Source organism: Adiantum capillus-veneris, chromosome 21, assembly GCF_014529385.1.
Source record: "Adiantum capillus-veneris isolate H3 chromosome 21, ASM1452938v2, whole genome shotgun sequence".
NCBI classification, from domain to species: Eukaryota; Viridiplantae; Streptophyta; class Polypodiopsida; order Polypodiales; family Pteridaceae; genus Adiantum; species Adiantum capillus-veneris.
Genome location: NC_140951.1, coordinates 72,471,042 through 72,497,333, shown reverse-complemented (window position 1 = coordinate 72,497,333; position 26,292 = coordinate 72,471,042). Strand labels below are relative to the sequence as shown.

The window sequence follows — 26,292 nt, the reverse complement described above, 5'->3', positions numbered from 1 at the left end:
AGTTAATATGTCCTAGGTGTATACAAAACACATATCTAGCAGTGCTTGAGGCTTCTAACCGAGGTAGAGGTATCTTGAAATCATGTTTACGTGTGTGTGTGTGTGTGTGCGCGCGCAAGGGTGCATTTAATCACACACACTGTGTATCAATACCTAAAGGAATTATTTTCGTCACGACATAGAATCAACATCAATGCAATTCTTTAGAGGCCAATTGACTATATTTGATGGGTTACGTAGTTTATTCCTCAATATATTCATGCTCTCATATATCTCCACTTAACATAGGGTCATTTTTAGAGAGAAATCGTACCAAGATCATGGTCAAGGTGTGCTCACGTTGTGTTGCTACAAGAACATATTAGATTCGCAACACAAGAAAGAACATATAGATGTTTCAAATTAATACATGTCATAGGCATCTTGATGTGAACCTTTTTAGGTCATTGTGTGAACCTTTTTATTGAGTTACCCATCAATAAATGACACACTTAAAAAGGGAGAGAGAGAGAGAGAGAGAGAGAGAGAGAGAGAGAGAGAGAGGTTCAAAAGCAAGCTTGTTTTGGTTCTTCAAGCTCAAATGTAAATTGAAAAGTATTGAGAATACGCATAGCAAATGTCCATGAGGTAAATGCACACAATGAATGTCTTTGAGGCAATCTTTACCTTAAGCAAGCACTGCCAACAAGTAGCAGTGTTTGCGCAATGACACTGCCTTGTTTTCCAAAAAGAGAGAAGAAAACGAGTGCAAATTGCTTGGAATTCAAAAAATTCTAGAGTCTAGAGAAAAATCTCTGGAAAAAGGAGAGTGAAGCATGTGCGCACCATAGGTTCGTTTCTCCCTATGTAATTAGGACCTTGAGTGTCACTGGATGACTATTTTGAAAATGCAAACAAAACAATGCACTTCCTATTCGGTAGTGCCAACAAATGGAGATGTTAAGCATGGTGGTAGACACCAAAACATCGCAGAGTTGAGCATTTTTGACATCGATGTGGGCTTGGTATGGGGGGTTCAAACTAGAGTTTACGTGTTTTGTGTCGTAGGAATGGTGAAGAGGTTGATAGAGGTGTCTCCAACTTCCAAGAGAACTTCACCGTCACAAGTCCATGGGCAGACCGTGGGGAGAGCAAACATAACACTTTTATATTATAAATAATAGTTCGCATTTAAACTGTGAGAATGATTTTATATCAATTAATATAAGAACAGGGACCAACCTGCTTAAAATGGCTAGCGAGCTCCACGCAGACGCTTGCTGTGTGTGAGAAACGGAGAGAGCGCCAAAGAGAGAGAGAGACAGAGAGACAGAATGAGAATTCTCTTTAGAGAGACTCTTACAGATATATGAAGAACAAGAAAGCCCATCAAACCAGCACAGAGTGAAGCTTTCAAGAACCCATTAAACCATGATTTTCTGTCCTTGCATGCAATTCACTGTGTTTATATACTATATGAAGAACAAGAAAGCCCATCAAACCAGCACAGAGTGAAGCTTCCAAGAACCCATTGAACCATGATTTTCTGTCCTTGCATGCACATGTTGTTTAGCTTTAGAGTAGCAAGACAGTGGAGGAAGAGGCTTCTTTTCTTGTTATCGCAATTCCTGTGAAAATCGGTGATACGCCAAGGAACTTGGGTACTAATATTGCAATGGCTTGGTAAGCAAAACAGAGAATTCAAACTGCAGAGAAAATTTCTGTCTTTGATGTCATGTAAATATTTCCTTCTGTTAGTGCCCAATGTTGCAAACTTTTTGGAGTAGAGAAAATGGTTTTAAAGAAGCAGCTGCACTCTAGACGGGTACTTGTGCGGGTGGTTGTCCAAGCATGTACAAAAAAAATGACCATGAAATTGTATAGAGCACCATTGACAGACACTTCGACCATGTGTAGCAGGATGTTTCTTATATACTCAAATATGCAAAGCGAGTGCATTAGTGAATTTTTTATGTAAGGAATTTGAAGCTATGGATTGCAATGTCAGATGCACGCCAATGTGTGACAGAGCATGGAGGCATGTTCGGCCACTATCCACAACCTCTGCTTCAACTCCCCATGGTTCCTTTGTAATTGACATGTCTTCAATCTCCTCTCATTCAAATTCTAGCGATAGAATGCTGGAAAGTAACACCCACATTGGCTCAAGCAATGAAGGGTTGAAGGCATCCATTTGCTTGAAGCTAACCATATTTGTTGGTTTACTGGTAAGCTGGCTTACTATTTCATGCACATTCTTTGTGGTCTTAGTAGGTAACTTGTCTGGTATTTAACTGCACTCTAATTCACTAGGTTGTGCTTTCGGCGGGCGTGCCAGCGCTGGTTCTATGGCTCAAAACTCGCGAGCAGTTATTGGAGGAAATTGAAAGGAGGCTTTTTACAGTATCAACTTTGCGCCAGGAGCAATTAAGAGAGTACCTTTACAGCGAAACTGATAAGACAGAGCTGATTGGCACAAGAGTGCTAATCAACAAGTACCTGTTAAATCCAAGCAGTAACAACAAAACTCTGGCCGAATTTGATTTAAGATCTGCTGTTGAAGTTATATCAGACTTTATTTATGCTGCTATCTACGACAGTACGGGTCAGCTAGTAATTTCAACTGATGATAACATCTTCGCTAAATCAGTTCATGTCAGAATTGCCGAGTCTCTTCAAGAAGACGGTTTGGTAATATCGTATCCTGAACATAATCAGTTGGGATGGGTCTACAACATCTCTCGAGCCATTTACCAGGTTCCATTTGGCAAGTGAATGCCTATTTCTTTCTTTGTTGATACTTCTTCTGATGTTGAAATGTAGTAAATCATAAGCGATCAATTGCCAGATGTAATGTCCCGTTTGAGAAAGAGAACAGTCAGTATAAATGAATATTATGCATATGGTATATAAAATATGTTTGTCTCTCTGTGAGTGTGTATACACGTGTATGTGTGCGCGTGCGCATGTAAAAAGGTGCTTGCATCCCGTACTGAGGCCAGTACTATGGGAATCGCCATGCGTACAGCCTTGTGTGGTAATAGTCTTGCTAAAGTGTTTTCTTGAAAGAAACATTAGCCCTTGGGAGTATTTGCAGGTGCAAGTGTCATCGCGTACGGCTCTTTCTGTTGAGCTCTGACGTTTTCCAGGCTGTTCAACCTCTTTTTCTGGTCCCGGCCCATTATGGAGGCTACAAGCTGCAGAGGCCAGCTTTTATTTAACATTTTGACTGCTACACTATATATAATATATATATATATATATGCGTGGGAGTACGGAGGACAGAGTACCCGCTTGTACTGAGTTGAAGCAATATAAAGAAATACCGAAAGGGGAGCCAACGTTTGGGGCAGTGCTCTCTTTGGGGTGGAACTCCGCCACTCCCTGTCTCTGTGTCGTGTACTCTCTCTCTCTCTCAGTTCAGTTGTTATTTGAAGTGCTTAAAGTTGTTCAGTTTGTTCTTTTCCATTGGCACGTTTACAGGAGTGTTCTTTGATGACATACTCATCTTTTCAAAGACTGAAGAGAAACATCGAAGCACTTGGACAGAGTGTTTCAGGAACTGCGAAAGCATGAATTGCATGTGAATGCAAAGAAAAGTGACTTCTTTCTCACGGAGATACACTATCTCGGCCAGTCTCACACAACCAAGTGAGTATGGATCCCACAAAGATCGAGGTGATACAGGATTGGCCAACTCCCACTACGGAATATAATGTATATATGTAGCTTTTTGGGATTGTATTCCTATTATCGCAGGTTTATCGGAGGCTTTGCTCAAATAGCAGGATCACTCCATGACCTAACAAGGAAGAAGATTCCTTCTAAATGGGAATCGAGACAACAACGTGTCTTTGACAGGCTAAAGCATTTATTAAGCCGTGGACCTATTTTGATAGTGCCATGCTTAAGAAAACCATTCGAGGTTCACTGCGATGCTTCAGGGGATTGCATCGGTGCAGTGCTTAACCGAGAAGCCCATGCAGTGGCTTATGAAAATAGACAGCTTAAGGATGGAGAATTGCATGCCTCAATCTCCGAGAAGAAATGTATGGTTGTGATTCACGCCTTGTCTACCTGGAAGCATTATCTTCTAGGAGCGGATTTTGTGATCAAAACCGATCATCAGAGTTTGCGGTATTTCCTTACACAACGGAAACTATTTGAGAAGCAGATGAATTGAGCCAACTTTTTGTCCATATTTCACTTGAGATTTTTCATACAGCTAGGAGTAAGAATGTGGCTGCAAACGCTTTGTCTAGACGACCTAGGGTGAATGTAATTACTTCCGTGTATCACCAGGAACTGGAATCGTTGTATTTGAACAACCCATACTTCTCCTCTATTTGGAGCAAGTTATAGAACGGAGAGAATGAATATCCCTATCATAGTTACTCGGAACGGGAAATTGGAACGAGGAACGCGGGACGGCAACATACATGGAACGCCATTCCTTGTTTCGGATACTCACATCTGAAACACAAAACGGGGATCCGAAACGAAAAATCGGGATGGGAACGGGGAACGAAGACCTGAAAATGGCCATTTCTTGTAACTATGACCCCTATTCCATTCGGGATGGTTACCTCTACCACCATCAAGCAATTTGCGTGGTGGTGCCATTGAGGAAGAAAATCATGGAAGAAGCACATGTTCGCCTTATGTGGGTCATCATTCTCCTTACGACTTTAGCATTGGAAAGAATCTCTTTTGGCCAAGCCTTAAAGCGGACATTGATCAGTATGTCAGGGAATGTTTGGCTTGCTGTAACAAACTGCCGACGTGTCAAAGCCTAAAGAATGGAGCCAACTTACAGATGTGACCGAGGGGCCTAAACCCTAAGAAGAACAAGTAACAGAAGAAGTCCTACCAACTTATAGGGACCCGTTCGATGGGGCCCCAAGTGACATAAAAAAAGAAAATAAAGCAGGATCAGGACACAGCAAAAACTGATGACATGGCAGATTTCCAAAAATTGCGCTGACATGATGACGTGGCATGCTGTACGGATTTCCACGTTTTGCGGTGGCGGCTGTACGGAATTCCGGATTTTACGCTGGTAGCTTATGAGCATTGCTTTTGAACCAGATGCTTTTGAGTTTTGAAGGCTTTTCTTGTGAACTGCATTTTAGGCCAAGGGCCTTCAAATATGAGGTTAGGGCTCATTCTTTGGCATGCTTCTTGGAGAAGGTGCAGAGTCTGGAGTACCGGCTTGTACTGTGTTGATGCAATATAAAGAATACCGAAAGGGGCGCCAAGGTTTGGGGCCAATACTCTCTAGGGTGGAATTCCGCTACTCCGTGTCGCGTGTCGTCTCTCTCTCTCTCTCTCTCTCAGTTCAATTGTTATTGAAGTGCTAAAAGTTTGTTCAGTCTGTTCTTTTCTATTGGCACGTGGTCTTGTGACACTTGCCAAAAAGTCAAGTATGATCGCCATAAGACGCGTGGGTTACTCCAACCTTTGCCTATGCTTGATCAACCCTAGGAGAGTATTGCCATGGATTTTATTATGGATCTCCCAAAGACTCAAACTGGAAATGATGCAATCTGGACCATTGTGGACAGATTTAACAGGCAAGCTCACTGTATTCCAATAAAAAAAACGATCAAAGCAGATCATATGGCTAGGATTTTTGTAGCACATATATTTTAAGCATCATGGGATGCCTATTGTGAGTGATCGAGATCCTCCCATGATAACCTTGGCACGAAGTTGAATTTTTCTTCTGCATGTCATCCTCAAATAGACGGACAGAGTGAGATCGCCAATTCCTCAATGCTGGATATGTTCAATCCTATGTATCGGACAAGCAGTCTGATTGGAAGGCCTTTGCTTCCACATATCCTTTTAACTAAGGATAAAATTTTTGCAACGGATGAGTTTGTCTAGGATTTGGACATGGCCTATGGGCAAGTTCAAAGAGCAAGTTTGCTTCAAGAAAAATGTAACCGGCTTGGACACTCCAAGCGAGAAATCAATCGCATCACACGAACAGAAACTTCATACTGATTGAACTTTAATAGAGACAGAGAGAGAGTCGACACGGCCCGACGGAGTTCCGTGCCCAGAGGTATTGGCCCCACAGTCTGGCGCCCCTTCCGATATTTCTTTTTCATTAATAATTGCAAAGAACAACTCCAGAGAGACCTCTGCTCTTAGACTCTACGTCCAGATGCTCTACAGAGTGAGGCCCCAAGGGCTCCTTATAAACATTACTAGGGATGCCAAAAGCAGGGTCCCAAAAGCTTCAAACTCAAAAGCAATAATCCTCAAAATCAATTGGCTCAAAATCTACCAGTAAAATCAGCCAGCGCAAAAAGCGGAATTCCGTACAGGCCAACGTCAGCACTGTCAGTGCAAAAGACGAACATCCGTACTGAAACCGGCCTGTTCAATCCAAAAAGGGCGGTAGACTTTACTTCAAACCTTGATTTAGCTTTCACCCATTATTAGTCGTCTATTATACCTGCGCTATAGTGACACAAGAGAGGGGAATGGGATACAGATGCTAGAATGCACCTGTATGAGAAGACCGACACCAGATTGGCCCCTAACTTAGGCGCCCCTTTCGGTATTTCTTTATTGTTTAAAAGAGGAATAAACGCTGTGGTTCTTTCCAAGCTGCCCCGCACAACCTTGGCTGAATTTTGACTGTTCTGGCCTGATTTCGGTAGCATAACTGTACTAGAACCCTTCACGGTCAGTATTCCCACGCATTAAATGACTTTCCCGACGCATACGGGCACTTGCAAAACCTGGCGAGAATCTGCAGCACGCTGAATTCTCTGTTTTCAGCCCTGAAAATGCGCCAGAGCGCCTGTACAGCGGTCCCCTTGCATCCCCGAATCTCCTGGGGGTATTAGGGTCCGTTTAGGGCCAAAACCCTAAACCTGCAAAAATACACAGCAGGCTGTAATTCACTGTTTCGGGCTTTGTTTCGCATGCCGGTCGCATCCGTAGCAAGTCCTCGAGCTCCCGCACCTATAGAGCTACTTGCCCTTTGAATCAGACGAGATTTTTGGCGTGAAACCTCTTAGAATTCACCTGTACCTGCGGGGGGATTAGCCGCTAGCTAATCCAGTACCTGTGCATAGGCTCTTGCCTCGGCAATCGCGCATGAACCCACACAATTGTACATTGGTCAAATGAAGAGCCCACTAGAGGGGCATAACATACTGCCAAAGGGGAGAGAGAGGGCAGTGCGTAGCGTGCAGGGCATCACTCCTGGCACCGCACTGTACATAGGAGGGAAAGCAAGCACTCCATAGCTCCTGTGACAAATTCTGAAAATGAGCCTCTCCCATCTTAAAATTCAGCGCCACTTCCTTCTTGCATTGGAAACTGCACTAGAATGTGCCACTTGGCACATTTACAAGCATTTTCCCGTTTCGGGGTTGCCGCCTAAAAATCTCCCAACCGGTTGCCCAGCTGACTTCACGGCAGAGTAAGAAAATGTTCCCCTTGTCATTCCGGAGGTAATGACGCCAACACATTTTCAGGTCCCAAAATCGCAGTTCCCTAAATTTTAGGAGATGCTGCCATTGTATCTTTCTAGGTCATCCGACCCTCTTTGTACAATGCAGCCACATCCAGAACTGAAATGTAGCCTCTGTAGCAAAGGATTCCACTTTGGCTAGTCAATGACCCCACTCGGCTAACCATAGTCCTTGTCCAACCTTAGTGCTCTCTTGCCCTCAGGCCTGGACTCCCTCTGGACAGTTCCACACTAGCTATGCAATGCAGGGCAGTTAGATTTCTCGAGGGGTGTTTCCAAAAAGTGAAAGTAAATAGATAATAAGAAAGAAATCAACAAAAAGGATAGATAGTAGTCACACACTGGTGACATACCCCCCTCTTGAAATCTCAAACGTCCTCGTTTGCATCTATGTCGTACATGCTTACTGTCAACACTGATGTATTCAACACCTGTCGACACATATACGACACATACATGCTCAATGTCAACCCTGGTGTATTCAACACCTCGTCGACTCATGTATTGCCTGCGTGTGAACCCTGTCCCAATGACATAGTGGTAGCTTCGCACTCTGCCATTGCTTTGAGTCACTAACTTTCCAATGACAAAATGGTAGTAGCACATTTTGCCACTGTCTTATAGTACACGTTGGATCCCGTAACACTTTCGAGCATACCCAAACCGACAGTTTAAGAATGCAGTTACACATGTAGTCTTTAATAGAAGCAATCACTGTACCCTTGACAAACTGACAAGAAATACTCACTTCTATAGCAAATGCCAAAATCTGTTCAGGGTCCAAGATCTCGTCAAGTTCCTCGACTTCCGGCTGATCTTCAGTTGGCATATCTTCTGGCACATCACCCACATAGGGTCTGAGAAGACTCACATGAAACGCATTGTGAATCTTCCAACTGTCAGGCAATTTCAGCCTATATGCAACATCACTGATTATGTCGCATACTTGAAAAGGCCCATAGTAACGCATGCTGAGCTTTGGAAACAGTCTTTTCTTGCCCTTCTTCTTCTTTAACCTTGCCTTTTCAAAGCGTAAAAGCACCCAATCACCAAGTGCATATACCACTTCACGACGGTGACGATTAGCTGCTTTCTTTTGCTTTGCCTGAGTCTTTTCCAAGGCCACTTTGACCTTCTTGTACATTTTATCCATGTCCTGAACATACTTATCTGCTTCAAATATCTTGTCCTTTGTATGCAGTATGGGAGGAACTTTCTTGCCACCTTCAACTATCTCAAAGGGTGCCTTGCCAGTTGATGAATGCACTGTATTATTGTATGCATACTCCACCAATGGCAAATACTGCTACCACTTTCCTTTATGCTTTGACACATAGCACTTCAGCAGATCTAGGACAGTAGAATTTGCCTCTTCTGACTGCCCATCTGTTTGAGGATGAAATGACGAAGAGAATTTGAGCGTGGTGCCCATATTCTCAAACAAGCCTCTCCAGAATAAACTTGTCATGCGTGGATCACGGTCGCTAACAATCGACTGTGGCATGCCACGATACTTGAAAATATTGCTCATAAACAAGCGTGCCATCTGATCTAGTTTTATCTTCTTCCTGACAGGAATAAAATGAGCCTGCTTGCTAAATCTGCATATAATGGTCCAAATACAATCGTTTCCTGTCTGCGTTCTCTGAAGATCAAAGATAAAATCCATAGCAATACTTTCCCATGGTTTATCTGGAATAGGTAGTGGTTGCAATAACCTTGGTGCCTTTTGCCTGTCAAACTTGACCTTTTGGCATATTAGGCATTCTCGCACAAAGGCATCCACATCTCTTCTCAATGTAGGCCAGTAGAAGAATGTCTCAACCGCTTTAACTGTAGCATCAATACCACGATGCCCTGCATACGGTGGGACATGACTCTCTTCCATATCTTTGCGTCGCAATGGCTTTGTGACACACAATAGGCCATGCATCATCATGAACCAGTCTTTAAGAAGATAGTGTTCATGACGTTGTCCATCCATTAGTTGCTCGAAGACCCTTGCAAAATCTTCATCATTTGCATACTGTTCTCTCATATCATCAAGTTCATGATGATAAGGAATCGACACAGCTGAAATTTGTGGCTTCCTTGACAAGGCATCAGCCACAACGTTCTTCTTGCCTTCCACATGCACAATTTGAAAATGGAACATGGACAAAATATTTGCCCATCGCATATGCTTCTCAGATAACTTTGTCTGTGTCAAGAAGTATCGCAAGGTCTGATGGTCCGTTTGGACAACGAAATCTGCACCTAGCAGGTAGTGTTTCCAACTTAAGAGCACATGAATCACAGCCAGTAACTCTTTCTCATAGACCCGCATGGTCATCTCTGGCCCTTGCAAAATTCTGCTCTCATAGGCTACTACCCTGCCATCTTGCATTAGCACTGCACCAATGCTACTACCGCAGGCATCACACTGGACCACAAATGACTTCCTAAGATCTGGCAACACAATGACTGGATCTGAAGCCATCTTTTCCTTTAAGAGATTAAAAGCTGAAATCTCTTTCTGTGTCCATCTAAAGGTGACTGCCTTCTTTTGAAGAGCATGTAAAGGTGAAGCAATCTCAGCGAAATTTCGGATAAACCTTCTGTAATAGGAGCATAATCCCAAGAAACTTCGGACATCGTGCACCGTCTTCAAATTTGGCCATGACTTGATCGCTTCAACTTTAGCAGGATCCATTCTGACACCATCCTTTGAGACAATGTGTCCCAGAAAGTGAATCTCTTCCAGAAAAAACTCACTTTTCTTTGCATTGATGAGCAACCTATGACTACGTAGCTCTTTGAACACAATGGCCAAGTGATGCCTATGCTCCTCTTCATTCTTTGAGTAGACTATCATGTCATCAAAGAATGTACCAACAAACTGCTGGTGTGGACGGAAAATTCTGTCCATCATCCTATTGAACGTAGCAGGAGCATTTGTGAGACCAAAGGGCATCACTAAAAATTCGTAAAGGCCAAACGTTGTTCTAAAAGCAGTCTTGTGGACATCCTATGATCTAATGCGGATCTGATGGTACCCACTCTTTAGATCTATGCTGCTAAACATAGCTGCTCCTTCTAATTTGTCCATAATATCATCAATTCTAGGTATAGGGAACCTATTCTTGATGGTATTCTTGTTCAGTGCACAGTAGTCGATGCACATACGCCATGAGCCATCCTTTTTCTGCACCAACAACACTGGAGAGCAGAATGGAGATGAATTGGGCTGATTCAGCCCCTTTTCTAACTCCTGAACTTGGCCCATTATCTCTTTCTGTTGAGCCGCACTAACCCTGTACAGAGGCTTATTTGGTGGGCTACTGCTTGGCACCAAATCTATTGCATGGTCCTCGGGTCTCTCTGGCGGTATTTGAGATGGTAATGAATCGGAAAAGCAGTGACTATACTGTTGTAAAAACATTGACCTTTCTTTATCTAGCATAGATAAATTTGATTCATCACAATCTGACACTTCACGTGCAAAAACCAAGTACACAGAAAGATGCTTTTTCATTACAGAAGTAATAGTAGAAGCTGATACAGTGGGAATAGACTCCCCTTTAAGCTTTACATCCAGAATGTGAGTCTTTCCCCTGCTCCGTACAGTGATCTTTTTGTGGTAGGCATCCATGATTCCCTGTACACGAAATAACCAAGAAATACTGTCACGAGGACGTGGCAGTTATTAACCATGTCACAGAGATGTGGCAACTGCTAACCTTGGTTGTTGGTTTCTTTCCAATGGGGTTTATTTTATTTGTTTAAGACCCTCTTCTTGAAGTAGCAAACGGTCGGACATTGTATGGCCAATGTGAACGGTAGATTCACCCGCAGACGGGAAGTGGTCGGCACTGGAATTCGTATGGTAAGAGGATGTCTAGGCTCAGAGCAAGATCATATAGGTCCCCCCGTCGCACTTAGCAAGTTGGTGGATACTAGGAAGTGAACTCAATTAAGGCGTAAAGTCAAGGTGGGACTTCCAACAAAAAGTATCCGACAGTTGGGCCACATTGCACTTTTGGATGCGGTCCCAATGAGGATAGGTGGTCAGAAGACCAGTGGGAGTCCAACGGAAGCATCTCCTAAAATTTAGGGAACTGCTATTTTGGGCCACGAAATGTGTTCGCGTCATTACCTTCGGTATGACTAGGGGAACACTTTACAACTCTGCCGCGAAGTCAACTGACGCACCAGTTGAGATATTTTTAGCAAGGAAAGCCCAAACTCGGAAACTGGGCGACGTGTCAGCTTGTGAGCGATTCTGCCACTCTGGGAGGCAAAAACGAGCTACATATCAACAAAGGGGGTGCCATTTTCAGCCACAGGCGGATTGCAATAGGTACAGAAGCTATGGAATGCTTACCTTGCCCTCTATGCACGGTATGGTGACGGGAGTGATGCCCCGCACGCTACATACTGCTCTCTTTCTCCCCTACGTGCAGTTATGTGATGCCCCACAAGAGGGCTACTCATTTGACTGATGTACAGTTGTGTGGGTTCATGCTTTTGTGCTGAGGCAAGAGTCTCCTTGAGCAGGAACAGGGGTAGCTAACTGCTGCTCCAAAGCAGGCACTGGTGAGGGTCATAACCTCACCGTACAGGTGCAAAATCAGCGCTGTGTATGCGCTGTAATTTGACTGTTTTTCAGCCATACGGACGCCAGGATCATTGGGAATCGTGCCCCACTGGCAAAGGACAGTTAGGGGACTGTTTGGGGCTGAAAACAGGGCAAAAACCAGTAAATACAGCGTGCTGAATTTACTGTTTTTGGACAGGAATCAGAGGGTATACGTCAGTGCAAGCGAGTTCCAGCAGGGGAATGGGTTTCACGCAAGGTTTGGGGTTGTTATACTGCCGAAATTTGGCCAAATCAAATGGTATCTAGGTGGATACACGTGAAGGATTCCCAGGACCTTACCTTGTAATTTACCCTCCTAAAGAATAAAGAAATACCGAAAGGGGCGCCAATTTTGGGGCCTACAGGTTGTCGGCGTCTGCTCGGAGCATTCTAGCTTCCGAGCCGTGTGTGTGTTTAAGTGTTAACTCCCGTCGCAGGTTCTCTTTGCAAAGTGCTCTGTGTGTGTGTTTAAAGTAAAGAATTTCGGGTGAAAGCCAACGCCTACCGCCCTACGGGCCGGTTTCATGGTTCCATTGCCGGGATATCAATCACTTTTTCCTCAAAGAGTGAGCGTGGATTGTTCAGGGTAAAGACACACAGTGCAAGAACGCGGGGATTACACTATGGCCGACAAGGGGAAGGGAATTATGGAAGAGGGTTCCTCTCCAAAGGACAGGCAGGAGATTCCTATGGTTTTTGAGATTGGCGAGAGCTCACGGCCACGTCAGTCTGTACCTCCTGTCAACGTGAATGTCCCTCCAGTAGTACAGGGCTTTATGACAGGGCAACTTGAGGATGATGCGTTTAAGACTCAGTTAGTTGCCGCGGTGAATGTCTTTTCGCAACTCGTGCAGAATCCGAGGTTTATGGAATTCTTACAAGCGCCAACAGTGCAACAGCAAAATAGGCAACCTACGCCGCGTACGGAGCTTGTTGAAGCTCAAGCCCAGGTACTTCATGAGGCGCAGGAGGAAAGGGAACACTCGCATGTTGCGGAGTCGGGGGCTCCAAAGCAGGTTCCTCCCGTGCTTGAACAGGTGGCTAGAACGCCTATTCCACAGGTTATGCCAGTTCAGCCCGCCACCTTTCAGAGCCAGCATGCTGTCTTGAATGGACAGGGAGCTGGATCCCAGGCTATGCACTCAGTTTTTCCACCACCCACGGTACATCCTGGGTATTTCGGGGGTGGATCAGTGTTCCAAAGTATGGCTGGTTATGCGTCTGGAAGTCAGCCGTACATGCCAGGAACAGTGTTTGGGGGTATGCAAGGCATCATGCCAAACCCCATGTATGGTACTATCGGCATGCAGCAAGGTTTCCACGGCAACCAGGGCCAGTTTGGGGTGCCACAGGGTCATTTTGGCATGGCTGGTTTTTCTGGACAGCAGCCAGATATCGCACCTCTTACGCAAAATGTGAATGGCCAAGGCGTGCCGATCATGCCTAGTACAGTGCCCATGTTGCAGACCATTCCGTATGACAACTTGGGGGCACTAGAGAAGCCGAAGGCTTACAAAGAAGGTGGTGCAGCAGTAAAGTTCAGTACCTTCAGTGGTTTCGAGGATAAGACAAAGGCACTCACTTTCCTCCAGCAGTTTGATAGAGCTTATGCGGGAGGGAATTTTACAGAGGCCTCGAAGGTCAGGAAAGCTGCCACTTTCTTAAAGGACAATGCGCTTACATGGTGGACGACATTGTTAATGCAAGGACAGGCACCCGCCACTTGGGTTTACTTCAAGCAAATGTTTGCATCTGCTTGGCTATCAAATGAATTTGAAGCCGATGTCCTGACAGATTGGCACCAGCTTACGGCAGCTTCGTGCAAGAGCTTGCTGGAGTACAATAGGAGGTTTTGTAAAGCATTACTCTCAGTGACCTCCTACAGATTTGTGCCATTGACAGAGCAGATAGAGAAGTATTGTTGTGGGCTGCCTAAAGGGCTTCGCGATTACTGTACAAAGAATAGAGTGGCTACCCTTACTCAGCTTATGGAAGTTGCGAACACTGGTCTTGCCTTGTTGAAAGGAGAGGACAGTGGATTTCCGAGCAGTGATAAAGGAGGGCAGCAAAAGAAAAATTCAGCGAAGAAGCCCTTTGTGAAGACGGCTCCTGATGCGTCACAGGGGTCAGAACAGGCCACCAAAGACAAGGATTCAGCTGGGACTTCTGGAGCGCAGGCAAAGAAACAGAAAAGGAAGCCTTTTGTGCGCAAGTCGCTCGAGGAAAAGAAGGTCCTAATGGCTGAGAACAAATGCTTTATATGCGAGCAGCCTGGTCATATTTCTATCAATTGTCCACAAAGGAAAAGGCCAGCTGACTCAGAGGATAAAGAAGACCAGAAAGGCAAGAAGCCAAAACCCACGGCAGGTTTAGTGCCAGACATGGTGGGTGACAGGCCCAGCACAGATGCCAGTGAGTTATGCAGGGCATGGGGTAAAGTTAGAGATCAGACGGCACTCATCTTCTTTGATCCAGGTGCCAAAGCCAACTTTATCTCACCAGAGTTAGCTATGAAGCTCGGCATCAAAGCTGAAGAGATGGGGTACACAGCAGAGGCAGGGTTGGCATGTCCTGGCCACTCAGAGCGTGTTACTCCCATCATTGGAAAACTGCGTCTGCATATTCAGTCATATGTGGACACTGAAGAGTTTTACATCATGCCGCTGGAAGGTTGCGACGCCTTGTTGGGGATCCCGTGGATGTTCCGAGTGCATGGAGTCTTGGATGCCTACAACAAAAAGATCACTGTACAGCATAGGGGCAAAACTCACATCTTGGATGTAAAGCTTAAAGGAGAGTCAGTCCCTATTGTATCTGCTTCTGCTATCACTTCTGTAATAAAGAAGCATCTTTCTGTGTACTTGATTTTTGCACGTGATGTCTCAGACAGGGATCAGTCAAATTTATCTGTGTTAGATAAAGAAAGGTCAGCATTTTTGCAAAAGTTTAGTGATTGTTTTTCTGATTCATTACCGTTGCAATTGCCGCCAGAGAGACCTGAGGACCATCGGATAGATTTGGTGCCAGGGTATAGCCCACCAAATAGACCTCCCTACAGGGTTAGTGCGGCACAGCAGAAAGAGATTATGGGCCAGGTTGAGGAGTTATTAGAGAAGGGGCTGATTCAGCCTAGTTCTTCACCCTTTTGCTCCCCAGTGCTCCTAGTGCAGAAGAAGGATGGCTCATGGCGCATGTGTATTGATTACCGTGCGTTGAATAAGAATACCATCAAGAATAGGTTTCCTATTCCTCGCATTGATGATATTCTTGATCGTTTAGAGGGTGCTGCAATTTTCAGCAGGATAGACCTGAAGAGTGGGTACCATCAGATTCGTATAAGCCCAGAGGATGTGCACAAGACTGCGTTTAGAACGACATTTGGTCTTTATGAGTTTCTAGTGATGCCGTTTGGGCTAACAAATGCTCCAGCCACGTTCAACAGAATGATGGACCGGATTTTCCGCTCGCATCAACAGTTTGTTGGAACATTCTTCGATGACATGATTGTGTATTCGAAGAATGAAGAGGAGCATAGGCGTCACTTGACCATTGTGTTCGAAGAGCTGCGCAGTCACAGGTTACTTGTCAATCCTAAGAAAAGTGAATTCTTCCTTGAAGAGATCCACTTTCTGGGCCACATAGTCTCAAAGGATGGTGTTAGAATGGATCCCGCAAAGGTCGAAGCTATCAAGACATGGCCAGACTTGAAGACTGTGCACGATGTCAGAAGCTTCTTGGGATTGTGTTCCTACTATAGAAGGTTTATCAGAAATTTTGCAGAGATAGCATCGCCTCTTCACGCATTGCAAAGGAAAGAGGTCACTTTCAGATGGACCCAAAAAGAGATTTCAGCTTTTAGTCTCTTAAAGGAAAAGTTGACTTCAGATCCAGTTATTGTTCTGCCAGATCTCAGGAAGTCATTTGTGGTCCAATGTGACGCGTGTGGCAGTAGCATTGGAGTAGTGCTAATGCAAGATGGACGGGTAGTAGCCTATGAAAGCCGAATTTTGCAAGGGCCAGAGAGGACTATGCAAGTCTATGAGAAAGAACTCTTAGCCGTTATTCATGCGCTTTCTAGCTAGAAGCACTACCTCTTAGGTGTTGATTTTGTTGTCCAAACAGATCATCAGACCTTGCGATACTTCTTGACACAGTCAAAGTTATCCGAAAAGCATATGCGATGGGCAAACATTCTTTCCATGTTCCACTTCCAGATTATGCATGTGGAAGGTAAGAAGAATGTTGTGGCTGATGCGTTATCAAGAAAGCCACAAATTTCAGCTGTGTCAATTCCTTATCATCATGAGTTAGATGACATGAAGGAACAGTATACTGCTGATGAAGATTTTGCAAGGATCTTTGAACAGTTACAAGAGGGGCAACATCACGAGCACTACCTCCTCAGAGATGGTTTTATGATGATGCATGGCAGACTTTGTGTCACTAGGCCACTGCGACATAAGGTCATGGAAGAGAGTCATGTCCCACCGTATGCAGGGCATCGTGGCATTGATGCAACAGTTAAAGCGGTAGAGACGTTCTTCTATTGGCCTACCTTGAGGAGAGATGTGGATGCCTTTGTGCGAGCATGCATAGTTTGCCAAAAGGTCAAGTTTGACAGGCAAAAGGCACCAGGGTTGTTACAACCACTGCCGATTCCGGATAAGCCATGGGAAAGCATTGCTATGGACTTTATCTTTGATCTTCCAAGGACGCCAACAGGGAATGATGGTATATGGACCATTATCTGCAGGTTCAGCAAGCAGGCTCATTTTATCCCTGTCAGGAAGAAGATAAAATCTGATCAGATGGCACGCTTGTTCATGTACAATGTGTTTAAATACCATGGTATGCCACAATCGATTATCAGTGATCGTGATCCTCGCATGACCAGTTTGTTCTGGAGAGGATTGTTTGAGAACATGGGTACTACGCTCAAGTTCTCGTCTTCGTTTCATCCACAAACTGATGGACAGTCAGAAGAGGCCAATTCTACTGTCTTAGATCTGCTGAAATGCTATGTGTCAGATAATAAGGGCAAGTGGGAACAGTATTTGCCTATGCTTGAGTATGCGTACAATAATACGGTACATTCGTCTACTGGCAAAGCACCTTTTGAAATTGTTGAAGGCGGCAAAAAGGTTCCTCCCATTTTGCACACAAAGGACAAGATCTTTGAGGCAGATCGATATGTTGAGAACATGGATGAGATGTATAAGAAGATTAAAGTTGCCTTGGAGAAGACTCAGGCAAAACAGAAAAAGGCTGTTGATCGTCACCGTCGTGAATTGTTACTATCACCTGGTGATTGGGTTCTCTTAAGGTTCGAAAAGGCAAGGTTAAAGAAGATGAAGGGCAAGGAACGGCTGTTTCCTAAGCTCAACATGCGTTACTATGGGCCTTTTCAAGTGCTTGACAAGATCAGCGATGTGGCTTACAGGCTGAAATTGCCTGATGCGTGGAAGATTCATAATGCGTTTCACGTGAGTCTTCTAAGACCCTTCGTGGGTGATGTGCCAGAAGATATGCCAGTTGAGGATGAGCCAGAAGTTGAGGAACTTGATGAGATCCTGGTACCTGAGCAAGTTTTGGCACATAAGGACAGAAAAGTTAAAGGACAAGTTGCAAGACGCTATTCGGTGAAGTTCAAGAACTATCCGCCTATGGATGCAAAGTGGATGGAAGAGCATCAACTGTCAGAGTCACCAAATGTATTGCAGCTTTACCTTGAAGCCTTTGGGTTACAGCCTACTTATGCCCCAACCCAACGTGTGCAAAGGAGGGGTAATGATAGAGCTAGTACATCAAATGTACATATGAATTCAGTGCCAGAGATGGAAATGGCAAAAGTATGAAGGCCTCATTAAGTCATTTGTATCTATGTATGTTACGACCTTTCTTGCGGATACATGCAATGATAAAAGAGTGTCAATAGCACAAGATCATCAGTGGCGTGTATTTATGGTATGTAATCGAGGACGTTTGCGATTTCAAGAGGGGGGTATGTCACGAGGACGTGGCAGTTATTAACCATGTCACAGAGATGTGGCAACTGCTAACCTTGGTTGTTGGTTTCTTTCCAATGGGGTTTATTTTATTTGTTTAAGACCCTCTTCTTGAAGTAGCAAACGGTCGGACATTGTATGGCCAATGTGAACGGTAGATTCACCCGCAGACGGGAAGTGGTCGGCACTGGAATTCGTATGGTAAGAGGATGTCTAGGCTCAGAGCAAGATCATATAGGTCCCCCCGTCGCACTTAGCAAGTTGGTGGATACTAGGAAGTGAACTCAATTAAGGCGTAAAGTCAAGGTGGGACTTCCAACAAAAAGTATCCGACAGTTGGGCCACATTGCACTTTTGGATGCGGTCCCAATGAGGATAGGTGGTCAGAAGACCAGTGGGAGCCCAACGGAAGCATCTCCTAAAATTTAGGGAATTGCTATTTTGGGCCACGAAATGTGTTCGCGTCATTACCTTCGATATGACTAGGGGAACACTTTACAACTCTGCCGCGAAGTCAACTGACGCATCAGTTGAGATATTTTTAGCAGGGAAAGCCCAAACTCGGAAACTGGGCGACGTGTCAGCTTGTGAGCGATTCTGCCACTCTGGGAGGCAAAAACGAGCTGCATATCAACAAAGGGGGCGCCATTTTCAGCCACAGGCGGATTGCAACAGGTACAGAAGCTATGGAATGCTTACCTTGCCCTCTATGCACGGTATGGTGACGGGAGTGATGCCCCGCACGCTACATACTGCTCTCTTTCTCCCCTACGTGCAGTTATGTGATGGCCCACAAGAGGGCTACTCATTTGACTGATGTACAGTTGTGTGGGTTCATGCTTTTGTGCTGAGGCAAGAGCCTCCTTGAGCAGGAACAGGGGTAGCTAACTGCTGCTCCAAAGCAGGCACTGGTGAGGGTCATAACCTCACTGTACAGGTGCAAAATCAGCGCTGTGTATGCGCTGTAATTTGACTGTTTTTCAGCCATACGGACGCCAGGATCATTGGGAATCGTGCCCCACTGGCAAAGGACAGTTAGGGGACTGTTTGGGGCTGAAAACAGGGCAAAAACCAGTAAATACAGCGTGCTGAATTTACTGTTTTTGGACAGGAATCAGAGGGTATACGTCAGTGCAAGCGAGTTCCGGCAGGGGAATGGGTTTCGCGCAAGTTTTGGGGCTGTTATGTTGCCGAAATGTGGCCAAATCAAATGGTATCTAGGTGGATACACGTGAAGGATTCCCAGGACCTTACCTTGTAATTTACCCTCCTAAAGAATAAAGAAATATCGAAAGGGGCGCCAATTTTGGGGCCTACAGGTTGTCGGCGTCTGCTCGGAGCATTCTAGCTTCCGAGCCGTGTGTGTGTTTAAGTGTTAACTCCCGTCGCAGGTTCTCTTTGCAAAGTGCTCTGTGTGTGTGTTTAAAGTAAAGAATTTCGGGTGAAAGCCAACGCCTACCGCCCTACGGGCCGGTTTCAAATACCTAACAACACATCACATCTGTTTAGTGGCATGATGTAAAATTCTTCAACATCTACATAGGACTGGATATGTAGGCGCAATTTTCCAATGATGGGTGTCACAGCCTCTGTATGGCCAGGACATGCCAAACCTGCCTCTGCTGTATACCCCATCTCTTCAGGTCTGATTCCCAACTTTGAAGCCAATTCTGGGGAAATGAAGTTGACTTTGGCACCTGGATCAAAGAAGATAAGCACTGTTTGATTCCTGACCTTTCCCCATGCTCTGCAAAGCTCACTTGCATCTGAATTTGGCTTGTCGCCCACCATATCTAGCACTAGACCAGCCATGGGCTTCTTTCCTTTCTTATCTTCCTTGTCATCAGAATCAGTTGGCCTTTTCTTTGTAGGACAATTGTAAGCAATGTGGCCAGGCTGCTCACATATAAAGCATTTGTTCTCTGTCCTCAGGACCTTCTTTTGCTATTCTGACTTGCGAGGAAAACGTCTTTTCCATTTCTTTGCTGGTCCCTTTTTTGATCCAGCCGTAGCTTTATCTTTCCCTGCGTTGGCTGACTCCTGAGTCCCTTTAGGAGCCTCATTAGGAACGTGCTTCTTGGCTGAATTTTTCTTGCCGGATCCTGCCTTGACGCCAGTGTTAAATTCACAATCTTCTCCCTTGAGCAAACCATTGCCAGTGTTTGCTACCTCGATGAGCTGCGTCAAAGTAGTGACTTTTGTCTTCGTACAATACTTTCTCAATCCTTTAGGTAGGCCACAACAGTATTTTTCAATCTGTTTTGTCAATGGCACAAACCTATAGGAAGTTACTGGAAGTAGAGCTTTCCAAAACTTCCGATTGTAATCATCCAGATTTCTGCAAGTGGCAGCATTAAGCTGGTGCCATTCTGTCATGACATCTGCTTCAAAGTCATCAGATAACCATGCTGCTGCAAAAATCTGCTTAAAGTAAATCCATGTGGAAGGAGCTTGCCCTTGAAGCAATAAAGTTGTCCACCATTGTCCCGCATTCCCTGTCAAGAAAGTGGTTGCCTTGCGGACCTTTGAAGCCTCTGTAAAGTTTCCCCCTGCATAGGCCTTGTCAAACTGCTGGAGGAATGAGAGAGCCTTCTTCCTGTCATCAAACCCTGTAAAGGTCGTGAAAGACACACCTTTGCCACCTTTGTACGGAGTTGGTCTCTCTAGCGGCGTTAAATTGTCATATGGAAGTGACTGAAACATGGGAACACTATTAGGGTTCATCTGTGTTCCTTGGCCGCTATTAACTTGACCTGGAAACGCCATATTTTGCTGCTGATTTGTAATTCCAGCCATACCAAAATTTGCCTGTGGCATCCCAAATTGGCCCTCAGTCCTCTGAAACCCTGGTAGCATGCCCGTGACACCATACATGGGGTTAGGCATCATCGTTTGAGCACCCCCAAACACTGTTCCTGGCGTGTAAAACTGATTTCCAGGTGCATGACCAGCCATGCTCTGGAATACCGATCCACCTCCAAAATAGCCAGGGTGTACTGAAGGTGGTGGGAAGACCTGTTGCATAGCCTGTAGGTTGCTTCCCTGCCCATTAGAACCAGCTATAGGCTGCTGAAAGGTGGCGGGCTGAACTGGTACAGCTTGAAAGACTGGCATCTCAGCCACCTATTCTTGCACCTTAGGCACAGGTTGTGGAGACTGCATTTTCTCCGTCAAGTGTACAGGTGTTTTCATTGACTGTGCAGTATGAATCACCTGTGCTCGCGTCTTAACAGGCTTTTGAATATGTTCCAGTGACCCAACTTGCTGAGACGGAACAGGTGGTTGCAGAAAGGCTAAAAACCTCGGGTTCTGCATTACTTGTGTGAACATAGCCATAGCAGTAGCTAACTGGGTCCTGAATATATCATCATCCGTCTGTGGTGGTCTTGAAAACTCACCCACTTCATGTGTCTGTTGACCCTGTGAAGAGGAAATCTCTTCAGTCACATCATCTGGTCTGTCAGCCATAATTGCAATTCCCTGTGTCTGGTCTATGATCCCCTGTGTCTTCAAGCCCAAAACTGACCAAGGCTCACTTCTATGGGAAAAAGTGATTTAATCCTGTCGATGGAACCATGAAACCGGCCTGTTCAATCCAAAAAGGGCGGTAGACTTTACTTTAAACCTTGATTTAGCTTTCACCCATTATTAGCCGTCTATTATACCTGCGCTATAGTGACACAAGAGAGGGGAATGGGATACAGATGCTAGAATGCACCTTTATGAGAAGACCGACACCAGATTGGCCCCTAACTTAGGTGCCCCTTTCGGTATTTCTTTATTGTTTAAAAGAGGAATAAACGCTGTGGTTCTTTCCAAGCTGCCCCGCACAACCTAGGCTGAATTTTCACTGTTCTGGCCTGATTTCGGCAGCATAACTGTACTAGAACCCTTCACGATCAGTATTCCCACGCATTAAATGACTTTCCCGACGCATACGGGCACTTTGCAAAACCTGGCGAGAATCTGCAGCATGCTGAATTCTCTGTTTTCAGCCCTGAAAATGCGCCAGATCGCCTGTACAGCGGTCCCCTTGCGTCCCCGAACCTCCTAGGGGTATTAGGGTCCGTTTAGGGCCAAAACCCTAAACCTGCAAAAATACACAGCAGGCTGTAATTCACTGTTTCGGGCTCCGTTTCGCGTGCTGGTCGCATCCGTAGAAAGTCCTCGAGCTCCCGCACCTGTAGGGCTACTTGCCCTTTGAATTGGACGAGATTTCTGGCTTGAAACCTCTTAGAATTCACCTGTACCTGCGGGGGGATTAGCCGCTAGCTAATCCAGTACCTGTGCAAGAGGCTCTTGCCTCGGCAATCGCGCATGAACCCACACAACTGTACATTGGTCAAATGAAGAGCCCACTAGAGGGGCATAACATACTGCCAAAGGGGAGAGAGAGGGCAGTGCGTAGCGTGCAGGGCATCACTCCTGGCACCGCACTGTACATAGGAGGGAAAGCAAGCACTCCATAGCTCGTGTGACAAATTCTGAAAATGAGCCTCTCCCATCTTAAAATTCAGCGCCACTTCCTTCTTGCATTGGAAACTGCACTAGAATGTGCCACTTGGCACATTTACAAGCATTTTCCCATTTCGGGGTTGCCGCCTAAAAATCTCCCAACCGGTTGCCCAGCTGACTTCACGGCAGAGTAAGAAAATGTTCCCCTTGTCATTCCGGAGGTAATGACACCAACACATTTTCAGGTCCCAAAATAGCAGTTCCCTAAATTTTAGGAGATGCTGCCATTGTATCTTTCTAGGTCATCCGACCCTCTTTGTACACTGCGGCCACATCCAGAACTGAAATGTAGCCTCTGTAGCAAAGGATTCCACTTTGGCTAGTCAATGACCCCACTTGGCTAACCATAGTCCTTGTCCAACCTTAGTGCTCTCTTGCCCTCAGGCTTGGACTCCCTCTGGACTTGTCATTCTGGAGGTAATGACACCAACACATTTTCAGGTCCCAAAAAAGCAGTTCCCTAAATTTTAGGAGATGCTGCCATTGTATCTTTCTAGGTCATCCGACCCTCTTTGTACACTGCGGCCACATCCAGAACTGAAATGTAGCCTCTGTAGCAAAGGATTCCACTTTGGCTAGTCAATGACCCCACTTGGCTAACCATAGTCCTTGTCCAACCTTAGTGCTCTCTTGCCCTCAGGTTTGGACTCCCTCTGGACAGTTCCACACTAGCTATGCAATGCAGGGCAGTTAGATTTCCCGAGGGGTGTTTCCAAAAAGTGAAAGTAAATAGATAATAAGAAAGAAATCAACAAAAAGGATAGATAGTAGTCACATGCTGGTGACACTTACTACTGCCATGCCAGCTGCCTGTACAGTTTGTGTCACGTCAGCAATCTGTACAGTTTCTGCCACGTCAATTGTGTGTCCAGGTGGCACTGCCACGTTATCAGTTTGTGACATACCTCCCTCTTGAAAGAAATGTAATCATCCTCGATTACGCTTGCAAAATAGACAGAGGCCATAAACCATTTCAGCAGACACTGACTCTAAGTACTGATGCACTAGACACGACACATCCAACACTTGTACAAAGACGACAGTCACAAAAAAGCTTGCATGTGCTACAAAAAGGCTCGGATCCTCCATCGAAGAAGAATCTTTTTGAGCTCTAATACCACTGTAACTGGCTTGGACACTCCAAGTGAGAAATCAATAGCAACTCACGAACAAGAACTTCATAATCACTGAACTTTAATAGAGAGAGAGAGAGAGAGAGAGAGAGAGAGAGAGAGAGAGAGAGAGAGAGAGAGAGAGAGAGAGAGAGAGAGAGAGAGAGAGAGAGAGAGAGAGAGAGTTGACACGGCCCGACATAGTTCTGTGCCTAGAGGTATTGGCCTCAAAGTCTGGCGCCCCTTTCTGTATTTCTTTTTCATTAATAATTGCAAAGTACAACTCTTGAGGGTAGTGAGGCCCCAAGGGCTCCTTATAAACATTACAAGGGATGCCAAAAGCAGAGCCCCAAAAGCTTCAAACTCAAAAGCAACTGGCTCAAAATTTGCTAGCACAAAAAGCGGAATTCCTTACAAGCTGCCACGTCAGCACTGTCAATGCAAAAGGCGGACGTCCGTTTTGCTGCCACGTTAGCTACCCGTAGAATTTCTACCATGTCAGTGCTGCCCGTACAGTTTTTGCCACGTTAGCAGTCCATACAGTTCTTCCACGTCAGTTGTCCGTATGTGTGTGCCCGGGTGGCACTGCCATGTCATCAGTTTGTGACATACCCCCCTCTTGAAAGAATTGTAATCGTTCTCGATTACGCGTGTAAAACAGACAGAGGCCATAAACCATTTCAGCAGACACTGACTTTAAGTACCGACGCACTAGACACAACACATTTAGCACTTGTACAAAGAAGACAATCACAAAAAAAGCTTGCGTGTGTTGCAAATCCTCCGTGGAAGAAGAATCTTTCTGAGCTCTGATACCACTGTAACCGGCTTGGACATTCCAAGCGAGAAATCAATAGCAACACACAAACAGAAACTTCATAATCACTGAAATTTAATAGAGAGAGAGAGAGAGAGAGAGAGAGAGAGAGAGAGAGAGAGAGAGAGAGAGAGAGAGAGAGAGAGAGAGTCGATGCGGCCCGGCGTAGTTCCGTGTCTAGAGGTATCGGCCCCAAAGTCTGGCACTCCTTTCGGTATTTCTTTTTCATTAATAATTGCAAAGTACAACTTCCGACGAACCTCTGCTCTCAGACTCTGCGTTCAGATGCTCTGCAGAGTGAGGCCCCAAGGGCTCCCTATAAACATTACAAGGGATGCCAAAAGCAGAGCCCCAAAAGCTTCAAACTCAAAAGCAATAATCTTCAAAAGCAACTCGCTCCAAATCTGCCAGTAAAATTAGCCAGCACAAAAAGCGAAATTCTGTACAAGCTGCCACGTCAGCATTGTCAGTGCAAAAGGCGGACGTCAGTCCAGTTTCTGTCATGTAGTTGTCCATATGTGTGTGTCCGGGTGGCATTGCCACGTCATCAGTTTGTGACAAAAAACATAAGAAAGTTGCGGACAAGCATAGAAGGAATCTGGACTTAACAGTTGGTCAATTGGTCTTACTCAAGTTTGAGAAGGCAAGACTAAAGAAACAAACGACTCATAAAGGGAAAGTGGTAAAACTTTCCAATCGTTATTATGGGGTGTTTAAGATAATTGACCAAGTGAACAATGTGGCGTTCCGGTTAGAGCTACTGTCACGAGGACGTGGCAACTGCTAACCTTAGTTGTTGGTTTCTTCCGATGATTTTTATTTAATTTTAAGGATCCTCTTTTTGAAGTCACAAATGACCGGACATTGTGTGGCCAGTGTGAAACGAGCAATGGCCAAGAGTTTCACCCGCAGACGGCAAGGCCTTGTCACCACGAGTTGGTCGGGCTGTCCGGCATTGGAATCCGAGCAGTAAGAGGGTGTCTAGGCTCAATTCAAAGTCATTTAGGTCCCCCTCGCTACACTTATAAGTCGGTGGGTACTAGGAAAATTAACTCAAAGAGGCATAGTGGACACATGGCAACACCAGAAGCTGCAGGAGTCTTTCCACTCCCACCTCAGCCAAAAATTGGCGCAAAAATTAACTTGGGGTTGCCTCTCTCTCTCACTGTGACCTACAATGTGCGTGTGAGTAGTTGGTGCAAGTGATGAAGCTTTAATGGAAAGCTTGCCTTCTCCCTTGCACTATGTAGCGCGATGATTCCTCTCTCGCGCACCTCTCTCCCCTTTTGAATACAGAATCGTGATGCCCCGATCGAGGGCTACTCATCTGTATGTACAGTCATGTGGGTTCATGCGCGTATGTCGAGGCAAAAGTGTAACAAACTTGGACACTCCAAGTCAAAATTCTATTGTGACACAGCAGAGATTCACTTCAAAACAGTTTACAATTCACAATTGATTCGACGCGGCCCGCCGGCCGAGTTCCGTGCCAAGAGGTATTGGCCCCCCCAAAGACTGGCGCCCCTTTTGGTATTTCTTTTTGTATTAATCTGTGTTCAAAGTACAAGAGAGTGGGAGGGTTCTCACTCTCAGACTCTGCGTCCAGATGCTCTGAGTTGTGAGAGCCCTGCCCATCTATTTATTGATTACAAGGGATGCCAAAAGCAGAGCCCCAAGAGCTGCCTTTTAAAAGTTACTTCGAAAATAAAGAAAGACTCCCAAAAGCTTCTCATCCAAATTGCGTAAGATTT

The 26,292-nt window shown here is 45.3% G+C and overlaps 1 protein-coding gene across 2 annotated transcripts in view; it reads left to right on the top strand.

Annotated features, from left to right (window-relative positions):
• The first annotated feature begins 1,202 nt into the window (after positions 1-1,202).
• The window catches only part of LOC147431147 (uncharacterized), a 92,803-nt gene continuing 67,713 nt past the window's right edge, over positions 1,203-26,292 (top strand). Inside the window, exons 1-2 of one of the 2 annotated variants that reach the window (XM_086493799.1) lie at positions 1,203-2,207; positions 2,293-2,736. In XM_086493799.1, the coding sequence (XP_086349925.1) occupies positions 1,971-2,207; positions 2,293-2,736 (681 nt within the window). In that variant the 5' untranslated portion in view covers positions 1,203-1,970. Of the gene's footprint in view, positions 2,208-2,292; positions 2,747-26,292 lie in introns of those variants that run through there. The other variant, XM_086493801.1, reaches the window with a different exon arrangement.